Below are 17,710 nucleotides of genomic sequence, written 5' to 3'. Positions count from 1 at the left end.
GAACATCCATCCATCCATCAACCACCCACATCGTGAATTTCAACAACAAAACGGCGAGAACGTGAGAGGGCATAAACTAGTACAGGAACGAAAACGCCATTTCCATGAGTTACTGTATAAACGATTTATTGTCCTCATCTCCGATACCGTACATTATATCACCTAGGAATACAGTGTATTTCACAGGATACAGCCCTCCATACTAGATGTTTTCTATATATATGTCACAGTACAGATGGCGATTCAGGACAATCGGCGATTGTCCTAGGACAGATCGCGATCGCCGTTTGTCCTAGGACAGACTGCGATCGCCGTTTGTCCTAGGACAGACTGCGATCGCGATCTGTCCTAGGACAATCGCCGATTCTACTAGTAGAGATTGCGATCGCAATCTGTCCTAGGACAAACGGCGATCCAAACTTAATGATGCTAAGATATTACAGAAACAGCAATATTTTTTTATAAACCATGATTTTATTTAGTATTTACAAACTCTGATTTAGTATTTACAAACTCAATTGATGCTAAGATAAAGGAAACAGCAATATACAGCAAAAATGTTTGATCACCCTCTAATTTTTATTGTTCTGCCTAAGTTGTAAAATCATTCAGTATATGTCTGACTGTGAAATGATATAGGTGTGAAACTGTAGTATCTTGAAACTGAGATTGATATTTTGACTCCTGTTTTATCACTTTACAATTGTTATTGTTCTCCTAAGGTTGTGAATTCAATAGGTGTGAAACTGAGTACAGTATTATGTTGACACCTCAAAATTTGCATACCGAAACATTGTTGGATCACCGTCTTCCAACTGATATCTTCCACACGTTATTAAAATTTTGTCACTCGGCTTTATCAGAAATTACTTTATCAGAAAACATACTCACATGAAATTTATCCATCATGAAATATGAACTAATTCACCTAAAATAGTTAATAATTGTGAAATGTAGGTAGCATGTTAAACATGATTGAAATGTAATGCAATGATTCATTCTATTTTCCAAAGCATTTCCATATAATCAGAATTTGTCCAAGTAGAATCGCCGTTTGTCCTAGGACAGATTGCGATCGCAATCTCTACTAGTAGAATCGGCGATTGTCCTAGGACAAATCGCGATCGCAGAATTTGTTCAAGTAGAATCGCCGTTTGTCCTAGGACAAATTGCGATCGCCATCTCTACTAGTAGAATCGGCGATTGTCCTAGGACAGATCGCGATCGCAGTCTGTCCTAGGATAAACGGCGATCGCGATCTGTCCTAGGACAATCGTCGATTGTCCTGAATCGCCATCTCTACTGTGACATATATATCATATAGTAATCATGTGAAATCCTATGATATACTGTCTGACACTTAGTGTCCATTTACCGAGATCAGCTCTTTATCATCGCTGAATATCAAAGCACGCATCATCCGAATGGTTGGGCGTTCTATCAAACTTGCCCGCCGCCCATATTTGGACAAGTTCTACTGGAAATGGCCAGTAATCTTGTTCACTAGTTTTTAACTTAATCCCCCGTGCACAAAAAAGGAAAATTGGATTGTTTTTGTTGCCCGCCGCCCGGGAGAAACACTACGATTACCCCTCTTAAAACAACGGTGCTTAAACGTGATGATAGAGATGTTCTCTACGTGCTGAGTGGACGTCCGTGTTTATTTTCTTTTCTTGTCAGGAATAAGATATGTCAATTGGAAGCATTATATTTGGCTGTAGGAGGTATAAGAATTTGCTTTATCTTCACTGTTTGACGCTGGTACACCCCGTAACGAATAAAGACAAGGGCGACGCCATATTTCACAGGTTTCAAATGCTTCTTTGTGGAACACTAGCTTTAGATACGCTTTAATGAGAATTTATCTACCCCCCATGCTCCCCGCAAAGTGTAACTAAAGAAATGTTTACATGATAAAGTTTTGAGTCTTTTTAGTTCAGGTTTTCTCTCTGCATGTAGTTTCAGCCCATGCTTGGGGCGGAAATGATGTTATCGTTGTTCAGGAATCACTCTATCTCACGCCTGGCTGCAGCGAACGTTTAGTCCAAGATAACAGACCCCCGCGTTCTTATTCCCCGTCAGATTACCTACTCACTACTTTTTTATGATTTATGACGAGAGAGTTTCGCTATCCTGCCTGCAGTTCATCATCTATCCGCCAGGGAGCATGCGCTGACAAAATGGTTTCCCATATTTGGACTGATGAAGGTAGGCGCTACGTGGCTATCTATACGTATGGTATTTACGGATACACTTTGTAAGGGCTTCGGTGTCTCGAAAACATATTTAGCGTAAATAAAGGGCACCCTTTGATCAAAAGCAGAGTATTTCTTTGTCACTATAAGAAAACAATTCACCGTCAGAACAGAGGCCCATACTTTATCTGGATTGGTTCCCGAATTATATGATAATTTCGCTCATTCGCTGGCACAATCATTATTAACCCTTATCAAAAGCCATTTGAAAAACATGAAATGAAGATGGTAGCCATTGGTGTTTCACTGCCCAGGAATATTAAAATCTGCACGATGTAAATAGGGTTGGGACAGGGCAGGGTACACTGCACTAGTCTGGAAGGTGGCGCTTCTAAACGTGCTGCCCACAGTGAGTGGCCCAGTCTAACCTCCAAGCAGATCTAATGGTTGCGAAGACCGTATCCAACTGGCAGAAGAAGTTTTTATTGCAACCTAAGATAATAAAAACTTCTTCTGCCAGTTGGATACGGTCTTCGCAACCATTAGATCTGCTTGGAGATTAGCCCAGTCATCTTTGTGACATGTCTATCTTCACCGAGCAGGCACGACTTGGGATACAACATGGAAATATAACCAGAATATCAAAGACAACTGTTCTCGTGGTAACTACTCCTCAACTAGCCCGTGTTGCATAATCCCTCGCTGTCGGGGGGCTTATTGGGCCTCCAATTCAAGGGGCCTGGCCAGTGGAAGAATATTCATGCCAGAAAAAATCCCCCCAAAAAAGTCGTGAGTAATCAACGAATCAGACATGACGCAAACCAGCACATCCGAAATGACATTGATAAAAACACAAGATCATCTCGTGTTTTTATCAATGCCATTTCGGCTGATCAGAATAAATTTTACCACAAGAGTGCTTGGACGGACGCCAGAAACTAGAGAGACCGTGAGTTTGCATAAATCATCTAAACTAAGCTGCATAGGAAATAGTTACCCCCACCCTTACACTCCAGAACATGGGGATGGATCTTTATGATATTTTGCATGTGTGTGTTAGCCTCTACCAGGCTCCACAGGTCGCTGGAAAATAGTAGAAATTGGCCAAATAGACCGATAACGTGCCAGAGGAGTTAGTCCGCTAAATCAAACTGAATGAATTACAGTTTGCGACCATTGGTGTCGGCAAAACGAAGGACATGTTTAGCCTCCGTTGCAGGCTTTCTGGCCGGCGCCGACATTTATTTTCGGGGAAGCGCTGATTCGCGATTTTCAACATATCGGGCCAACTTCTTGTGCTGGAGAGATCGTAATTGCCGGGATCTTTCCCAGTGAATCTCTCCAGCACAAGAAGTTGGCCCGATATGTTGAAAATCGCGAATCAGCGCTCCCCCGAAAATAAATGCAGGTGTTCCGGCGCCGGAGGCTAAGACATGTTCCACTATGGATCTCCTGGTGATATTTGTGTGGTACTGCAGCAGAACTTCCGGTTTTCATATCTCATGCTCTGGACATCTTACGGCCCGTGGAGGTTTGGCCCCCTGGCAGCTTATTTTCAACTGTGAGGGCCGAGGTTGATTTATCAGTTCTCAAAACAGTTGTAAGATCACTAGCTAACAACTTCATTCCGCTTGAGTGGAGTCAAAGTCGTCCCTTGTCCCTCCGGGTTCCACAATCACTACATCAGACTAAAAACCCTGCCACGGACCTCCGCATGGTGGATGACACAGCTTTCCGATAGATCACTCTCTAGTCTCTTCCGCTTCAAGACCTTGTATTGTAGCGGTGACATCGGCAATTCCCCCGGCCTCACTGCGCTCATCATACCGTTAACGGTGCGGAGTTTATCTCGCGGTTGGCGGGCTTTCATGTCATCGTGCTTTTGCTCCATCAAACATTTAGCGCCAATTCCCCGTGTGGCGATTGGACGCCCGTTCCTACCGGCGGGCAAGGAACATAAATATGACGTTTACAGTTTTAGGAGTCTCCAGGGTTCGACGTGTACGCCTCATAGAACGGTGTTTCAATATGCAATAATCTAAGTTCTTATACCGTCTTGAATAGGATTCGGACTAGGAAAAGCCACAAACTTTGAGTCTCTCTAAGGTTATTTGTTTGTTTTATTACTTTGCTTTGCAATAAACGACTCGCAAACGATTTGCAACGTTTGGAAGCAAGACGCATCTCCTTTTTGTGCACCACACTATAGTCTTAAACTTTCCAACTTTCACATTGTAGATCATAAACGCTAAATCATACCAGCCGCCGGTTCTACGCGATACTATTTCGGATCTGACTATATCATTATCCTGATGATATCTTTCATCATAATCGTACGTCTTACGACCCTGATATCTCAGCAGTTAGATAACGGTATAAAGCTAAAATTTTATGCTATCAATTGATTACGCCTGAAATTAGATTTTAAAAGATCTGTCAAATACATCACAACTCTGATCAGTCCCTAGGCCCTGTTAAGGCCCAGGACGCCACAAAACAAATGTAATTTTGGACCAGATAGCCTTGGTTAGGGCCCTGTAACACTTGTGCGTATATTGAAGTGCGCGTGAGTTGCGTATCAACATTTTTTTTGGTTTAAGTAAAGTTTGCGGGGACATAGCTGTTTTCTACTCCGTTGTGCATCCGACATCTGAGTGATGAAAATTCAAAGCAGAATCCAAGAAGTCTTGCATATTTTCTTGTAGACATCCTGTATTTCCCAAAGATTAAGGCTTCGAACGGTTGATGTAGGAATGTAAACATTGTAATCTTTGTTCAGTTTATCAATATACGATCATATACTTGTGTTTGCTTTAGAGGGACTTCGTTATCAGTGACGCTATTTTCGAGCCTTGCTTTCTAGCCACAGCTCAAAAATCGGAAGACACATGTGCAGTAGTGACTTAGGAAGCGCTAGCCATCATGCACTCAACAGTTTTGAAAACTCTCGAGGCCGCTTGTTGATTTATGACTCCGCGCTGCATTTGTTCAAAAGTGTCGAATTAATGTTCAGTGCCGTAAGCTCTTCCGTTACAATATATATCTGTCTAAATACAATATGATGTTGAAAATACAAATGTCCTGATGCATTCCAGTTTTACTATGCCAAACTGTATTTGTTGGATCACGAAATCTAAAGAGAAAAAAATTACAGAATCCTTATCTACAGACTCAATTTTTTTCAGGATGGAAAACGGAAACGCAACATATTTTCCAAAGCCTTTCCAATGTCTGTAGGCACTAGCCTCGCAAAGACGAGGAACGATGGTGAATCTGGTCTAATTAAGCTTGATTATGTCTCAGAAAGCCTTCCTCCTGTGCAGGTAATGGACTTTAATGGACGTGAGAAACGTGACAAGCAGATAGAACGAGACGTGATGGGCGGATTTGAGCGATTTCTGATTTTTTTGTAGCCTCCGTTGCAGACTCCTTCCTGCTGTTTTCTTTTTCTTGTTGCTGGCCGGGAACTGTAACTTGAAAAAGAAAACAGCCGGAAGGAGTCTGCAACGGAGGCTAATTTTTTGGCACTGGCCTGGAATTTTCAGTCGGCTGGCGAAGACTACTCGCCAAGCACAGACGACCTTACTCACGACTAACTCCCAACCATAGTCTGGAGAATGCCGGGAGGCCATGGTCGGCTATGTGTGACAGGGGATTTACAGACAATGCGCCTCGGGGGCCTTCACATTGTACGTGATTTCGTGAGGTCTAACAGGACTTACCACCACAGTGTTACAAATCATGGCTCATATTCTGATCTGATATACGAGAAAAAATTAATTTCTTGACGACCGATCTCTTTTACCGCGATTTCGAACTGCTTTTTACTCGCCTTTGAGAATCATAAAGATTTTATTTTCATTTTCATTTCAAAGATGAAATTGCTTCTTGGCTCAACATAATTCGCCAAACGTGCATTGATAAATGATATGTCACATTGCGACTATGCTGCAGTAGTCTGAGATCACCGGGGTTACGGGGCTATTGTTGGGCGCTAGCGCCGTCATTGTTGGATGTGGTGTACCCTGGGGGCCGGGAAGCCGCCGACTGGCGCCGGTAGCCTGGCAGTAACGGTCCCGGCGGTGACGGTCGTGAATAGCACCTGTCTCTGTCTATCTGTCTCCTGGGGCACAGCTACAGGTGCATTGTGGGCAGACTACTTGGCTGAGGCGTAGGAAAAGATGTTGTGTTTCCGGTTACCCGACCGACTCTGGTAAAAAACTGCCGACCCAAGCCTTTTTTTTAGTTGGTGGCTTGCAAGGGACAAGATTTTCGATCTGACATCTGAGTGATGAAATGAAAAACAGGATTCGATGAAGGTTCGAAACTCCGGGTAATAAGATACGCCCAAAAACAGTTACTCAAGCAACGGGATATGATTCTGGAAACGGTCAGACGTTTCAAGTAGCATCCACTACCTTTCAATACTAAAGAAAGGTAGTGGATGCTACCTGAAATGTCTGACAGAATTCCAATAAATCCTCTTGCAAATATTCTTACAGATTCCCCGCATTTCACAGTCTGTTTAACTCTGTTATGTTAACAGATTAAGTCTTTGAACAGTTGATGTAACAATAGTAGTAAACACGGCACATCTTTGTTCAGTTTATTTCTATACTTGTGCTTGCACGATATGTATAGATCTATCACTATCGGTATAGTCATAACATGATGTTGAATATACCAGAATCCTTATGCATCTCAGTGTTACATTGTTTAACTGTATTTGTTAGATCACTTCGGTCGGAATATCTAAAGACAAACTTGAAACAAAGACAGACTCTAATTTTTTCAGGACTGAGATCGGAAACACAACATTGAGATCCATTTGCCCGATCTGCCTGTACGATCAAGGCCACCCGTCGTGTGGAAAATAAATGTTTTACCGCCGAGGCGCCAATATAGATCCGCCAAGGACAGACGACTCTGCCTTCCGAGGCATTGGACGTCTCTGGAAGAGCAGGTGCAAGAGTAATTACAGTCTACAGGTGAATGAACTGACAAGGCTAGGGTCTTCAAGTAGCCATCAAATGACAAATTGGCAATGCACCATTCCGCACAACAAAAGTAAGGGCTTCCGTCAAGCTAAGTAAATTCAGTTATGCCTAAACAATGTTTTTATCACATTGTAGACGACTACATTTAGACAGGTCCAGACAGGGCTGCATAATACTGATAATAGCTAGAAAAATCTCAAGCACACAGAAATGATTCAAGAAAGGGTCAATCACGGGATATCGATAAAATATAATTTGTAATACAGTTTTCTTTTCTATCATTTATCCATCTCTTGAGTTTTTGTTTGATGGTTGGGTAAATGTGTTTGACTGGGGGTGGGGTCTAGTGTATTGTAAAGGTAGTACTACATATACGAGAATACCATGCTTACCAATACCACGACAGGGGTGCTAGTATTTCACCAAAATGAAAACGGATATCTACAGTGGATGCCACTCGAAAAATATCCAGACTATGCATGATTTACAAAATTACTAATAAACTGGTGGACGTACCGACTACTAATGATCTAATACCAACTCAGAAAAGAACAAGAAATAGCCATGCCTTCAAGTACCAGAGTATCAACCCAAAATTGAGGTGTTCAAAAATCGTTTTCACTAGAACTAACTCGTTACCACCAAATACTGTAGGAGCATTATCATTTGATAGAATTAAACTACGCTTACAGCTGGATGTGCAAAGGTTATGCGTTACAGGTCATTCGGTGTAATGTTAAGCCCCTGTCACATTAAACTCACGTCGTACCTACGATGCACCTAGGCTACGATGCATTTCCCGTACAACGCACGATGATTGCAGGTAAATCGTAGGTAAATCGTAGGTAAAATCAGCTATCGCAGATCGTCGGGCAATGTTCAAAATTTCATCCATCGTGGTACGATTTTTGTAGCCCCATATTCACGTTTCACTGCGGCCTTTTTATCTAATGATTAGGTGACGAATTCATAAATTTCGACCATGTTCTGATGGTTTCAGTTACCCTGATATGTTGCCGATGTTGATGCAAATTGTAACCATCAGAACACAATAGCAACCAGAAAACAGTGCGCCCGCAGAAGAGCCTGCTTCCAAGTTTAGATTGTCTACGTGTCAGGTCCAGAACCACGCGCATATAATTGCTTGATGTCTGTATACACATGGGTTTATAATTAGATCATACCTCAGTCCTATCCTGTCTCTATTTTCAGTTTCAGTTTTTGTTGGACTTTTTTTGCTTATTATGTGCTTTCTTTTTGCACAATACTGGCTGACCTGCAATATTCTTTCTCTTGGCCATCCGCAAACCGTATATTGGCAAACTAAAAATAGAGACAGGATAGGACTGAGGTCTGATGTAATTATGAACCCATGTGTATGTAGACAGTAAAGTATTGTATGCATCACCTGTGTGTGGTACTAGATCTGACACGTGGAAAATCTAACCTTGGAAGCTGTTCCACGGGCTCGTTGTTTTCAGGTTGCTACCGTGTTCTGGTGGTTACACTTTGCATCAACATTGGCAATATCAGGGAAAACTTAAGGTATTGTTGAAGGGTGGCTGAGGAATTTTGGGATATTTTTGAAAAAACCCTTTCTTAAGCTTCATAAACCTTCCTCAACCTTCATTTTTTTCAGGTAGTACATGATAGCAAGGTGATAATTTATGCAAATGTCATGACGGAAGAAACCCCCATCGTAGGTACGACGTGAGTTTAATGTGACCCTAGCTTTACACCCCCATTCCAATAGGGCGGCGACCGCGCTGCGACCGAGCGATATGACAGAGCACTCAACGAATTTCATAGATAAAGGACGAAGCTTTGTACACGGCCCTTGTGTGATTTGTCGTCTTTTCAGTCATACTTTTACATTTTGCATGATATTGAAATTATAAAGTCAAGGGTTAAACTAATCCGATTTAGGTCGCTGCGAGGTCGCAGCGCGCCATGATCGCCGTCTAGTGGAGAGGGGCCTTATTGTGACTCAGAGGGGCTATAGGAGCTCAAATAAATTGTCCTTCATATCAACATCTTTTGACATTCTTGTCACGATTTTCATAATAAAACAAATTCGTATCAAAATTATCACAAGGATGTTCCATATTTTTGGCACCAATGAATAATGCATCTGCACAAATCCTGTATTTATGAATACAATGAGCAGATGGCCTTAATGCTGATTACTCTAAGGGCCATCGATCGTCATAATCAACCTGGATATTTTGCATGAATGACAAGCAGGAATATTTACATGGACGAGTGAATCCCTATGTCTGTACACACTCGGCTGTATCCGTAATACTGTAGTATAATACATGGCTTGTAAAGTGTGGCCTTCACAAGGAGGAAATATAGGGGGAACTTAAATGGGTGTTTTTCGCGGATGCATATTTGTCGCTCATTACTAAAGGTTTTGCCTTACTGTGAATACAGGATATCTTACATCGCTGTTTCAGTTGAAGCAAGTCAAGTTGATGGAATGGTGCAGAAATGAAAGAAGGGAAGTACAATTTCCTGCCTTTGTGAAACCCTTATAACTGGCTCCGATGGCTCTGTTCAGAATCGAGTAATACAATTTGTAGAGTGGGGTGACGCACCAACAGTTCCAAATTGTCTAAAACTTATGGATATTAAGTGGAGAGTTTTTCTTTCCTAATTTTCTCCGTGAAACTGGAGGTATTGGTTTTGGTTTGTCTGTTTGCCTCTTTGGTTGTTTGTTTCTTTGTTCTATTTCCGTATATTTCCACATTCTAAAGCACGACGGAGACACTGATAGGAATGGTTGTTAGGTCAAAGGTTCCTAGAAAGGTCCCAATAATATGTCAACAAAGATGATCTCATTTTGTCTTCAATTCCCTGCTATGTGCAAGTCTGTTGCCCTAGGGAGCATAGACAGAATCGGCGAGAAATTCACAATAATGAATACAACAAGAACTTCACAAAAATTAGGTACAAGCCACTGGAAAGCTTTTACTGTTTTAGAAATGTTTCCAAGCTCGTGTGCACGCCAAGGCCGTGCTAATGCCGTCGTTAGTAGTCCCGGTGTGCATTTGGGTAGGCAGACGTACAGAGAAACTAGAACTGTTGACACAACGCCAGTGTTTACAGAACTCCCTTATACATGTGAAAGACAACCCCACGGCCACCCAACTGGTCCCACAGCTATTTCTTAACAATGCCACCTCCATTTCTCTCTTCTTTCTTTCTTTCTTTCTTTCTTTCTTTCTTTCTTTCTTTCTTTCTTTCTTTCTTTCTTTCTTTCTTTCTTTCTTTCTTTCTTTCTTTCTTTCTTTCTTTCTTTCTTTCTTTTCAATTACTGCGCGGTCATAGGCCGCCGTACGATTTTGACGTCGTAGGATTTTCAAGCAGGCTGTGACAGAACCAACCGCCGACAAGGATCTAAGACTGTCTTTCCCGTGACAAGACTTTTGCACGACACATACACGACTACATACCCCAGTAATACCCTCAGTTTGCGATCGTACGACGATCGTATACGACAACTCTAGCTATCAGAATTGAAAGAGGGACAATTCAAATGTCAGCCAGCGACGATACAGTAATATATCAATGGTAGATGGATGACAAATTCTAGTTATCATTACCCTGATATGATATAAGAAAATAGTTTTAATGAATAGCCAATATCTACACGTGCTATTGATCAAAACGATTTGAAATGCGATTTTGAAATGTATGTGTTTACGTTAAGAGAGGCCACATATTTCCAGCGATCGCCTTGTTTCAAGTTTTATAAAGAAATATTACCTCTTATAGGCTAACGTCTGTAAAACTAAGTGGTTGCTGGAGAGTATTAGAATATGAGAGGCACCACGTGCACCATGTTGACAATGATAGCGTCCCATCAAATATGAATACGTTATCTCAAAGCCGGAAGCTCAGTTTGCATATCTACACGGAGAGGCCATTTTTGTATGCACCGCTACAAGCGCACCCAGAAATAGGGAGGGTTTAGATTTATACATATCGTGTCAAAAGGTTATCCCAGCTTTGAATGCAATTTGATTATCATCATTCAAAACGTTCCGCCTGCACCAACGATGTTCATTCTGGACTCACGGAGGTGACCCGTACATGTCAAAGGTCGCGACCGTCAGCCCGATGGTCCTTCAAAGTCAGGCATCTACGTGCAGCATTCAGATCATATCATATAGACTCTACATAAATCCGATACACTAGTGTAAAAGATGGAATTAATATATATTAATAACTAGATATATTCTGTACTGATATTGGTCGACACATTATTGTCAGACGACTCCACGAGTCACTGCGTATGCTAAATGCTTTATCAGTAATGTTTGTAGCGGTCTACCGAAATAAAGACAGAACTAAAAAGGCAACATTTTCGAGAAAATGCAAGATATTCCCCTCCCATTACCTACACATCAAATATGACATCCTTAGCATTTACAGTAAGGGAATTATATATGAAAAGGAGGTCCTCATTGGCATAAGTTATGTCCAGGTGCATTTAACTTTCCTAAAGGTACCTACATGTGAAGTATGACATCCGTACCATGTACCATAATGGAAATACAGGTTTCTGCATGGATTATGCAATAGAGGTCCTCATTACCATAATTTATGTCCAGGTGTAGCATGTATTGTAAGGAAAATACAAGTTTCTGCATAAATTATGCAAAAGATAACGTTGAAATTACGTAGCGGGTTGGTCCAAATGATTGATAGACTCTCTATGTATAGCCTCCCCTTGCAGGTTCTACGAGTCGGGGTTTTGTGGAGCTTATAATATACTTTTTTTTCTGGTGGCATATCAGTTCTGGTGTAGCCTGAGTGTCATCCTAGTTAGTTATGGGGCTCCCATAGCCCTGGAACTAACTGGGATGACACCAAGGCTAGTTCTACTTCTAGTGCTCTCGGTTTCTTGTAACGGCGCAAGTGCAATAGAACTGATATGCCTTGATAACAGAAAGCACATAATAAGCCAACAAAAAGCCAGACTAGAAGAGGCGTCTTTCAATCATTGGGATACACCCGCTAAATAAGTTCAACTCGTAGAGCCTGCTATTCTGTAACATAAGAGTAATTCCATTTTGAACTTTTATTACCAATATTGCAATATATGATCAGTAAATCAATCAACCCAGTCTTAAATACTTGTCGTCATAGATGAATGTGCATTCTTCATGTAAGTTGTGTCACTGCGTCAGACGACAACTTGGGTTTCATTTTCTATGAGCGGGAGGGTGAGTTTTCCCTGGCCCCGTGGCCCATTTGTCATCTCAAACGCCCCATGAAAAAGGAGTCAATACAAGCCCGGGTGTAAAACAGACGGATCGTAAAGTAATTACCTAAATACATCATTTATAAAAGCCCAGCACGGCTGAATGTAAGGTCGAGCAGGTGATCATCCATGGGCTATTATTCATTACACTAATGAATAGGCGTGCCTTCTGGTTTCTTTTTTATAGCCTTCTTTTAAGGCTCTTTTTTTCTGGTTGTACAGTATATCTAGTTCTGATTGTAGCTGGGGTTTTTTTGTAAGCCGCCTCCGTAGGTTCAATCAAAACTGACATACAACCAGAAACAAATAACATCACAACCTAGCCTCCTTTGTGTATATAGCTTTGGGCTTTTGGGGTATGATATATCTTTCTGATGGCATATCAGTTCTAAAAACGGGGCACGGCCGAAAGAAAACCAATGCAATATAACTAATATACCACATGCTAAAAAAGGGATATTATAAGCCCCCAGAAAGCCAGACTCGTGCTTAATCCAATATGATAGCGGTTTGCACTGCGTCAAACTTCAGTGATGTGACCGACGTCATCACGGGTAGGCACAACACAATGGCCATTCCATGGGTTTGTTTTTCCCTACAGCGATCCGAATAGCAAACGAGACTCCGTATGATCAAGTTTCATCGTTTGCATTGATAATATCTTAAGTGACCTTTTTGCTGACTGTGCTGTGGTTTGCTTGAAATATGGTCAAAAAGATGCATTTTTTCATAGCGGGTCTTTTTTTTAATACTCTTTCTGTATAATTGTTGGTCGACCTACATTATACCAACATAGACTTTGCAATCCATTGGGCCTGCTTGGAGGCTACCCCTCCCCTCCTTCCAGAACACAATACGTTAGTGACATGGCCGCCTGACCTATGGTTCAGAACAAGGTTGCTGCCACTCTTGTTACAACCACTTTTCCTACAACCACTGAGCTGCACCAGACCTATCGAGTTGCCCTTTTTCTTAAACATTGATCCACGGGCGCGAAATCATGGACAAAAGTACAATGAAAGCCACTTAAAAAGGACACTTTTACCAGCAGATGTTTGTTCCCACTTTAAAGTATAACGGTTTGTTTGGGACGGCTACTAAACCGATCACATAGTTTCCACATTCTTTCGAGTCCTTTTTTCTTATCTATCCCGGGGGAAGCGAAACAATACGGGTCAAAAAAGGCCAACAAATGAAGACTTAATGACAATGTTTGAACACTGTATACAGAATGCAATATCCTTACAGCCTATAGTAAGCTGGCGTTTTGTCATAGCTTGCAATTGGCGTATTGAGGTAAATACAAATATATTGAACCTTGGGTCACCTTGATACGACTTTAAACATACCGGTGTCGGTAAGGGGCCCGGCACCAGTTGTAGGGCCTACCCATTGAGACATTTTTCACGTTCCTCCACGAAAGAATTGATTGGTATTGTTCGCATTATTGTCGCTACCGTGAAAGGGTCGTGAAGGGGAGTGTGATGCACAGCAGGTAAAGAGAGGGGGGGGGGCAACAAAAATGTTTTTCACGCTTAGTGCGTCTTTTCTGCCCGGCTCTCTGTTGTTGAAAAGGTCGGAACATCTGTCCACCATCGAGCGCACGACAGGGAAGGTTCTCCAAGCAGAGGTTTCGGTTGGGGCTAGTAGTCGTGGCCGCAATTTGTGTTTTTCGTCTGCCTCCCCCCACAAAAAGGTTGCGGCCACTACTAGTACTAGCTCTCAGACAGAAACCTCTGCTCGGTGAATGAGAGAAAGTCTTTACTTGTGTTTTCTCACAGACATGTTTATGGTGGAAACGACATCACTCAGTAAAACCAAGGAGGTTAAAATAGGTAAAACGTCAGAGGCAATACCGTAGCAGAAACGTGTGTAGAAAATACACAAGCCACCCAGAATACACAACCTCTCTGTGAGTACAACCGGATTAAAGCTACAATTCTTCTGTAAAAGATAATCCCCCTTCCCGCGTTTCTACACGGAATGGCACCCCTGGACAGTAAACAACACCCGAGAGGTGGCTAGTTCCAAAAGAGCAGGCACGCGGAACAGCCCTTCTACAACACCACCTAATGGGGAAAAACAACACTGACGGACAAACCACTCCGCCGTTTTGTAAACTTTACATTGTCTCGGTACTCAGCCCCGAAAAATCAGTTGCTTGGTTTTTGCTTCAATAAGTCGATTTTACCGAAAATCGTAACATATGTGGCAAGTACTATCTGATCTAGCCAAAGATACCTGCACAAGACAAATATCATCAATCCACTGAACGACAGATATTCATGAAATAGCCTCAGGTCGACCCCAAGGAATGGCAGTACCGCATTCCCAACTTGCTTTGGGAATACTTTTGCTTTGATTCAATAAGACATCTTAAGGTCTGTCATCCCAGTAACATGCCACGACTAGTCGCTGCCCTTCCTGTTTAATAGGTAGCTATTCCTTCCCATGCTTGTGAAAAGAGCTAGGACATGAACTATCCTATAATCTATCTGTTTGAGGTAAATGGGAGTTCATGAGATGGTCGATGTAGATGAGTGATGTGTTACAGGTCGTGACGCCTTGCGATCTAGGACAGACCTGTGACATCACGCCCCCCTCCCCCGAGGATACCTTCTCTTCTTTATGGCTGTCCGCATTATAACTTCCTAATCATGGCCCACCCATGGAAACAACGGGTGTGAATCGTGAATCTTTCATATGACAAATAGCGGGAATTCCAGTTGACAACAGGTCATCGATGGTTGAACCAGATAGTCTACCTTATGTCTGATGACTCATACCATTATTCATGCTCCCAGAATTTCCTGCAAATAACAGTAAATAGCACAGATGAACGATGATATGACCAGAAAACCTCGCTAGAGGCAGGTATGTGCATACAATGTTTTTTTTCCGATGATTAAGTTTTCCACTTCAATTATCGAATATCCCAATTTCGATTGGAATCTACTCATACCCTCTGGACATCTCCAAAAATGATGGTCACACCTTTAGTACCTTTGCATAAACATGCCCCTTTGCGCAGCCTCCCATTTACTGATTATTGTTCCCCTATTAGATATGGGATTAGATTATCTGGTTCAATTGCAATGCTTCCCCATGGCTGGCGTGACAAGATCAGGAGGAAAACCCATGTCACATGGGCAATGACGTCTGAGTGGGGTCTAATCAACCTAATGCACTTTCCCCAAGAAGGCTCTCTGCGTATTGTTACATTGTAAATTCTCTCATTCAGAGAGAACGCCAATCATCTCAAGGGCGAGAAATTCAAGTTGTTCCTCGCAGACATCTTTTTTTTACACGCGATACTATACATATGTATTGTTTAGCGGTGGACCAAGCTCAGACGATCCCCTAGTGACACTTGGCGATGAAAGAGAACGCTGTCCATCATCTGTCACGACGTGACTCGTCTTCCGCACGTCACATCAAAAACGTAGGACAATAGGAGGCGTCAAAAGATGGCTGTCCACGGCGTAATCGAGGTTCAGAGAGTATGACTTGAGATAAACACGAGCTACTGTTCATAGTAAAATATGGCTAAACCCTCAGCTTTCAGGTCAGTGTGGTGTGGATAATGGAGGCTCTCTGTGGCATGCAGGCCCCGTCCCTCCCCTCCCTACAAAGAATAAAAGCCGTCGCCTTGCTGCTCCCCTGAATGTGGGTCAGCAGGGTCACCCTTGTCAGTGTCCAAGCGTGCCTGATGGAAAATTTCTGACCACAAAACATCACTATCAGTCAGGGTTCAGACGAGAGCGTTTAATGGAAAAGAAATGGTCCCAGTACCATCTAATGTACGTCATTTTGCAACGGTCCTAAAATAGGTTAATAGCCATTAAGTTTGAGCCCTCACTCCAGCTATATCAAAATCAAAACGCTAGAATCAAATCGTAAAGACTCTCCCCGAAGCTAAGCACTAAACTGACTGTTGCCAAAACCTTTCATACGCAGAATACATAATGTTCTGTGAACTCCTGTGACACAAATACACAACATGCGTGTCTGTCCCCCATCTATGAGGGTATTCCCGGTCGGTCCCGGAGCAAACACCCCGGACAATGGGAAAGTCAAACCACAAATCCCTTCCATACTGAAAGCACGCCGTGATCAATTATTTTTGTGCTGTACACACATTTTCCAGTCCAGTCTAACCGACAACATTAAAAAGATTAGTTGCAAAATTACAACAACGCTAGCTAACATGTTTTATTGTCGTGATGACAGTTCGAGAAAAATGTATGGTCAAGCACGTGCCGCCTTTCTCTATTCTGGTACAATTAGTATTCCGCTCGTACCATGCTCTATTGAATGCTGACACAATCTTCTCCATTTTGCTGTTGAGAACCATCATATCTTCATAAGCGCTTCAACATTTAAACACACACACTGCAAAGGATAAGTCCGCCTTTTCGTTTAGCTGTTGTTGGGGGCGTCCGTCAGATATGCGATACATCAACCTGTACGGCGCGGGGGTGTCTGTACTGATGGCAGACTTTATCACAAATGCTGCTGGATTTAAATTTGTGATTTCCAGTCGGAGGAATGATAAGCTCTAAGATTCTGCCTTAAGATCGTTTGCAGCAGTTTCAATTTGTGAGGAGAGGACTCAGGTGTGTTGCGGCTTGCGCCAAAGGGATGACCCAGGTGTGTATCTCCGGGCCCGTGTCGTTTACAACGCGAAGGCACCGGAAACCCACGCGCGCCGCGTACTATACAAGGGACGCCGCGGCTGCGATCATAGCGCACCGGGGACAATAGCCTGACCTGGTTCCCAGCCCAACGCACAAGCTTCACAGACAATCTATTCTTCCTAAAGGTAGACACTGAAAAATATCAGAAAACACAGACTCACCCGGTAGTAGGCATACCAAAGCCGCGTATAATAGGGAGCACAGAGACACACAGCACACGTTCGGACCCGCCATTTTGACCCACCGACTACTAATTTATGAATAGTGCAAATTGGCAATGACGTCACCCTGAGGTCATTCTTTTTTCTTTCCTTATTCGAGAAATACTGATTTGCGTAATTTTGCATACTAGACAATAGGAAGACAACAAGAATAAAATGTTGAATAGCTGACACCTGGCAGGGGGGCAGACCCGTCCCAAAATCTGTGCAGAAAAAGGGCGCGATTTCTGTGAACTCGCTGAACTGCGCAGACATACCAACTTGGTGCGGGGACGGGTCGCGTGACAGAGAGGGTGGCAGCGGGACGTGTATTTCTATGGATCTGTAT

At 42.6% G+C, this 17,710-nt stretch overlaps 1 protein-coding gene across 8 annotated transcripts in view; it reads right to left on the bottom strand.

The window, feature by feature from the left end:
• Positions 1 to 17,440, bottom strand: part of LOC136432236 (CD166 antigen homolog) — a 71,243-nt gene extending 53,803 nt beyond the window's left edge. For all 8 annotated transcript variants that reach the window (XM_066423301.1, XM_066423305.1, XM_066423304.1 and 5 more), the window contains exon 1: positions 17,323 to 17,440. In XM_066423301.1, the coding sequence (XP_066279398.1) occupies positions 17,323 to 17,395 (73 nt within the window). In that variant the 5' untranslated portion in view covers positions 17,396 to 17,440. The remainder of the gene's footprint in view (positions 1 to 17,322) is intronic.
• Positions 17,441 to 17,710: the final 270 nt, after the last annotated feature.

This window comes from Branchiostoma lanceolatum, chromosome 4 (assembly GCF_035083965.1).
Source record: "Branchiostoma lanceolatum isolate klBraLanc5 chromosome 4, klBraLanc5.hap2, whole genome shotgun sequence".
NCBI classification, from domain to species: domain Eukaryota; kingdom Metazoa; phylum Chordata; class Leptocardii; order Amphioxiformes; family Branchiostomatidae; genus Branchiostoma; species Branchiostoma lanceolatum.
This window is presented reverse-complemented; position numbering and strand designations above follow the sequence as displayed.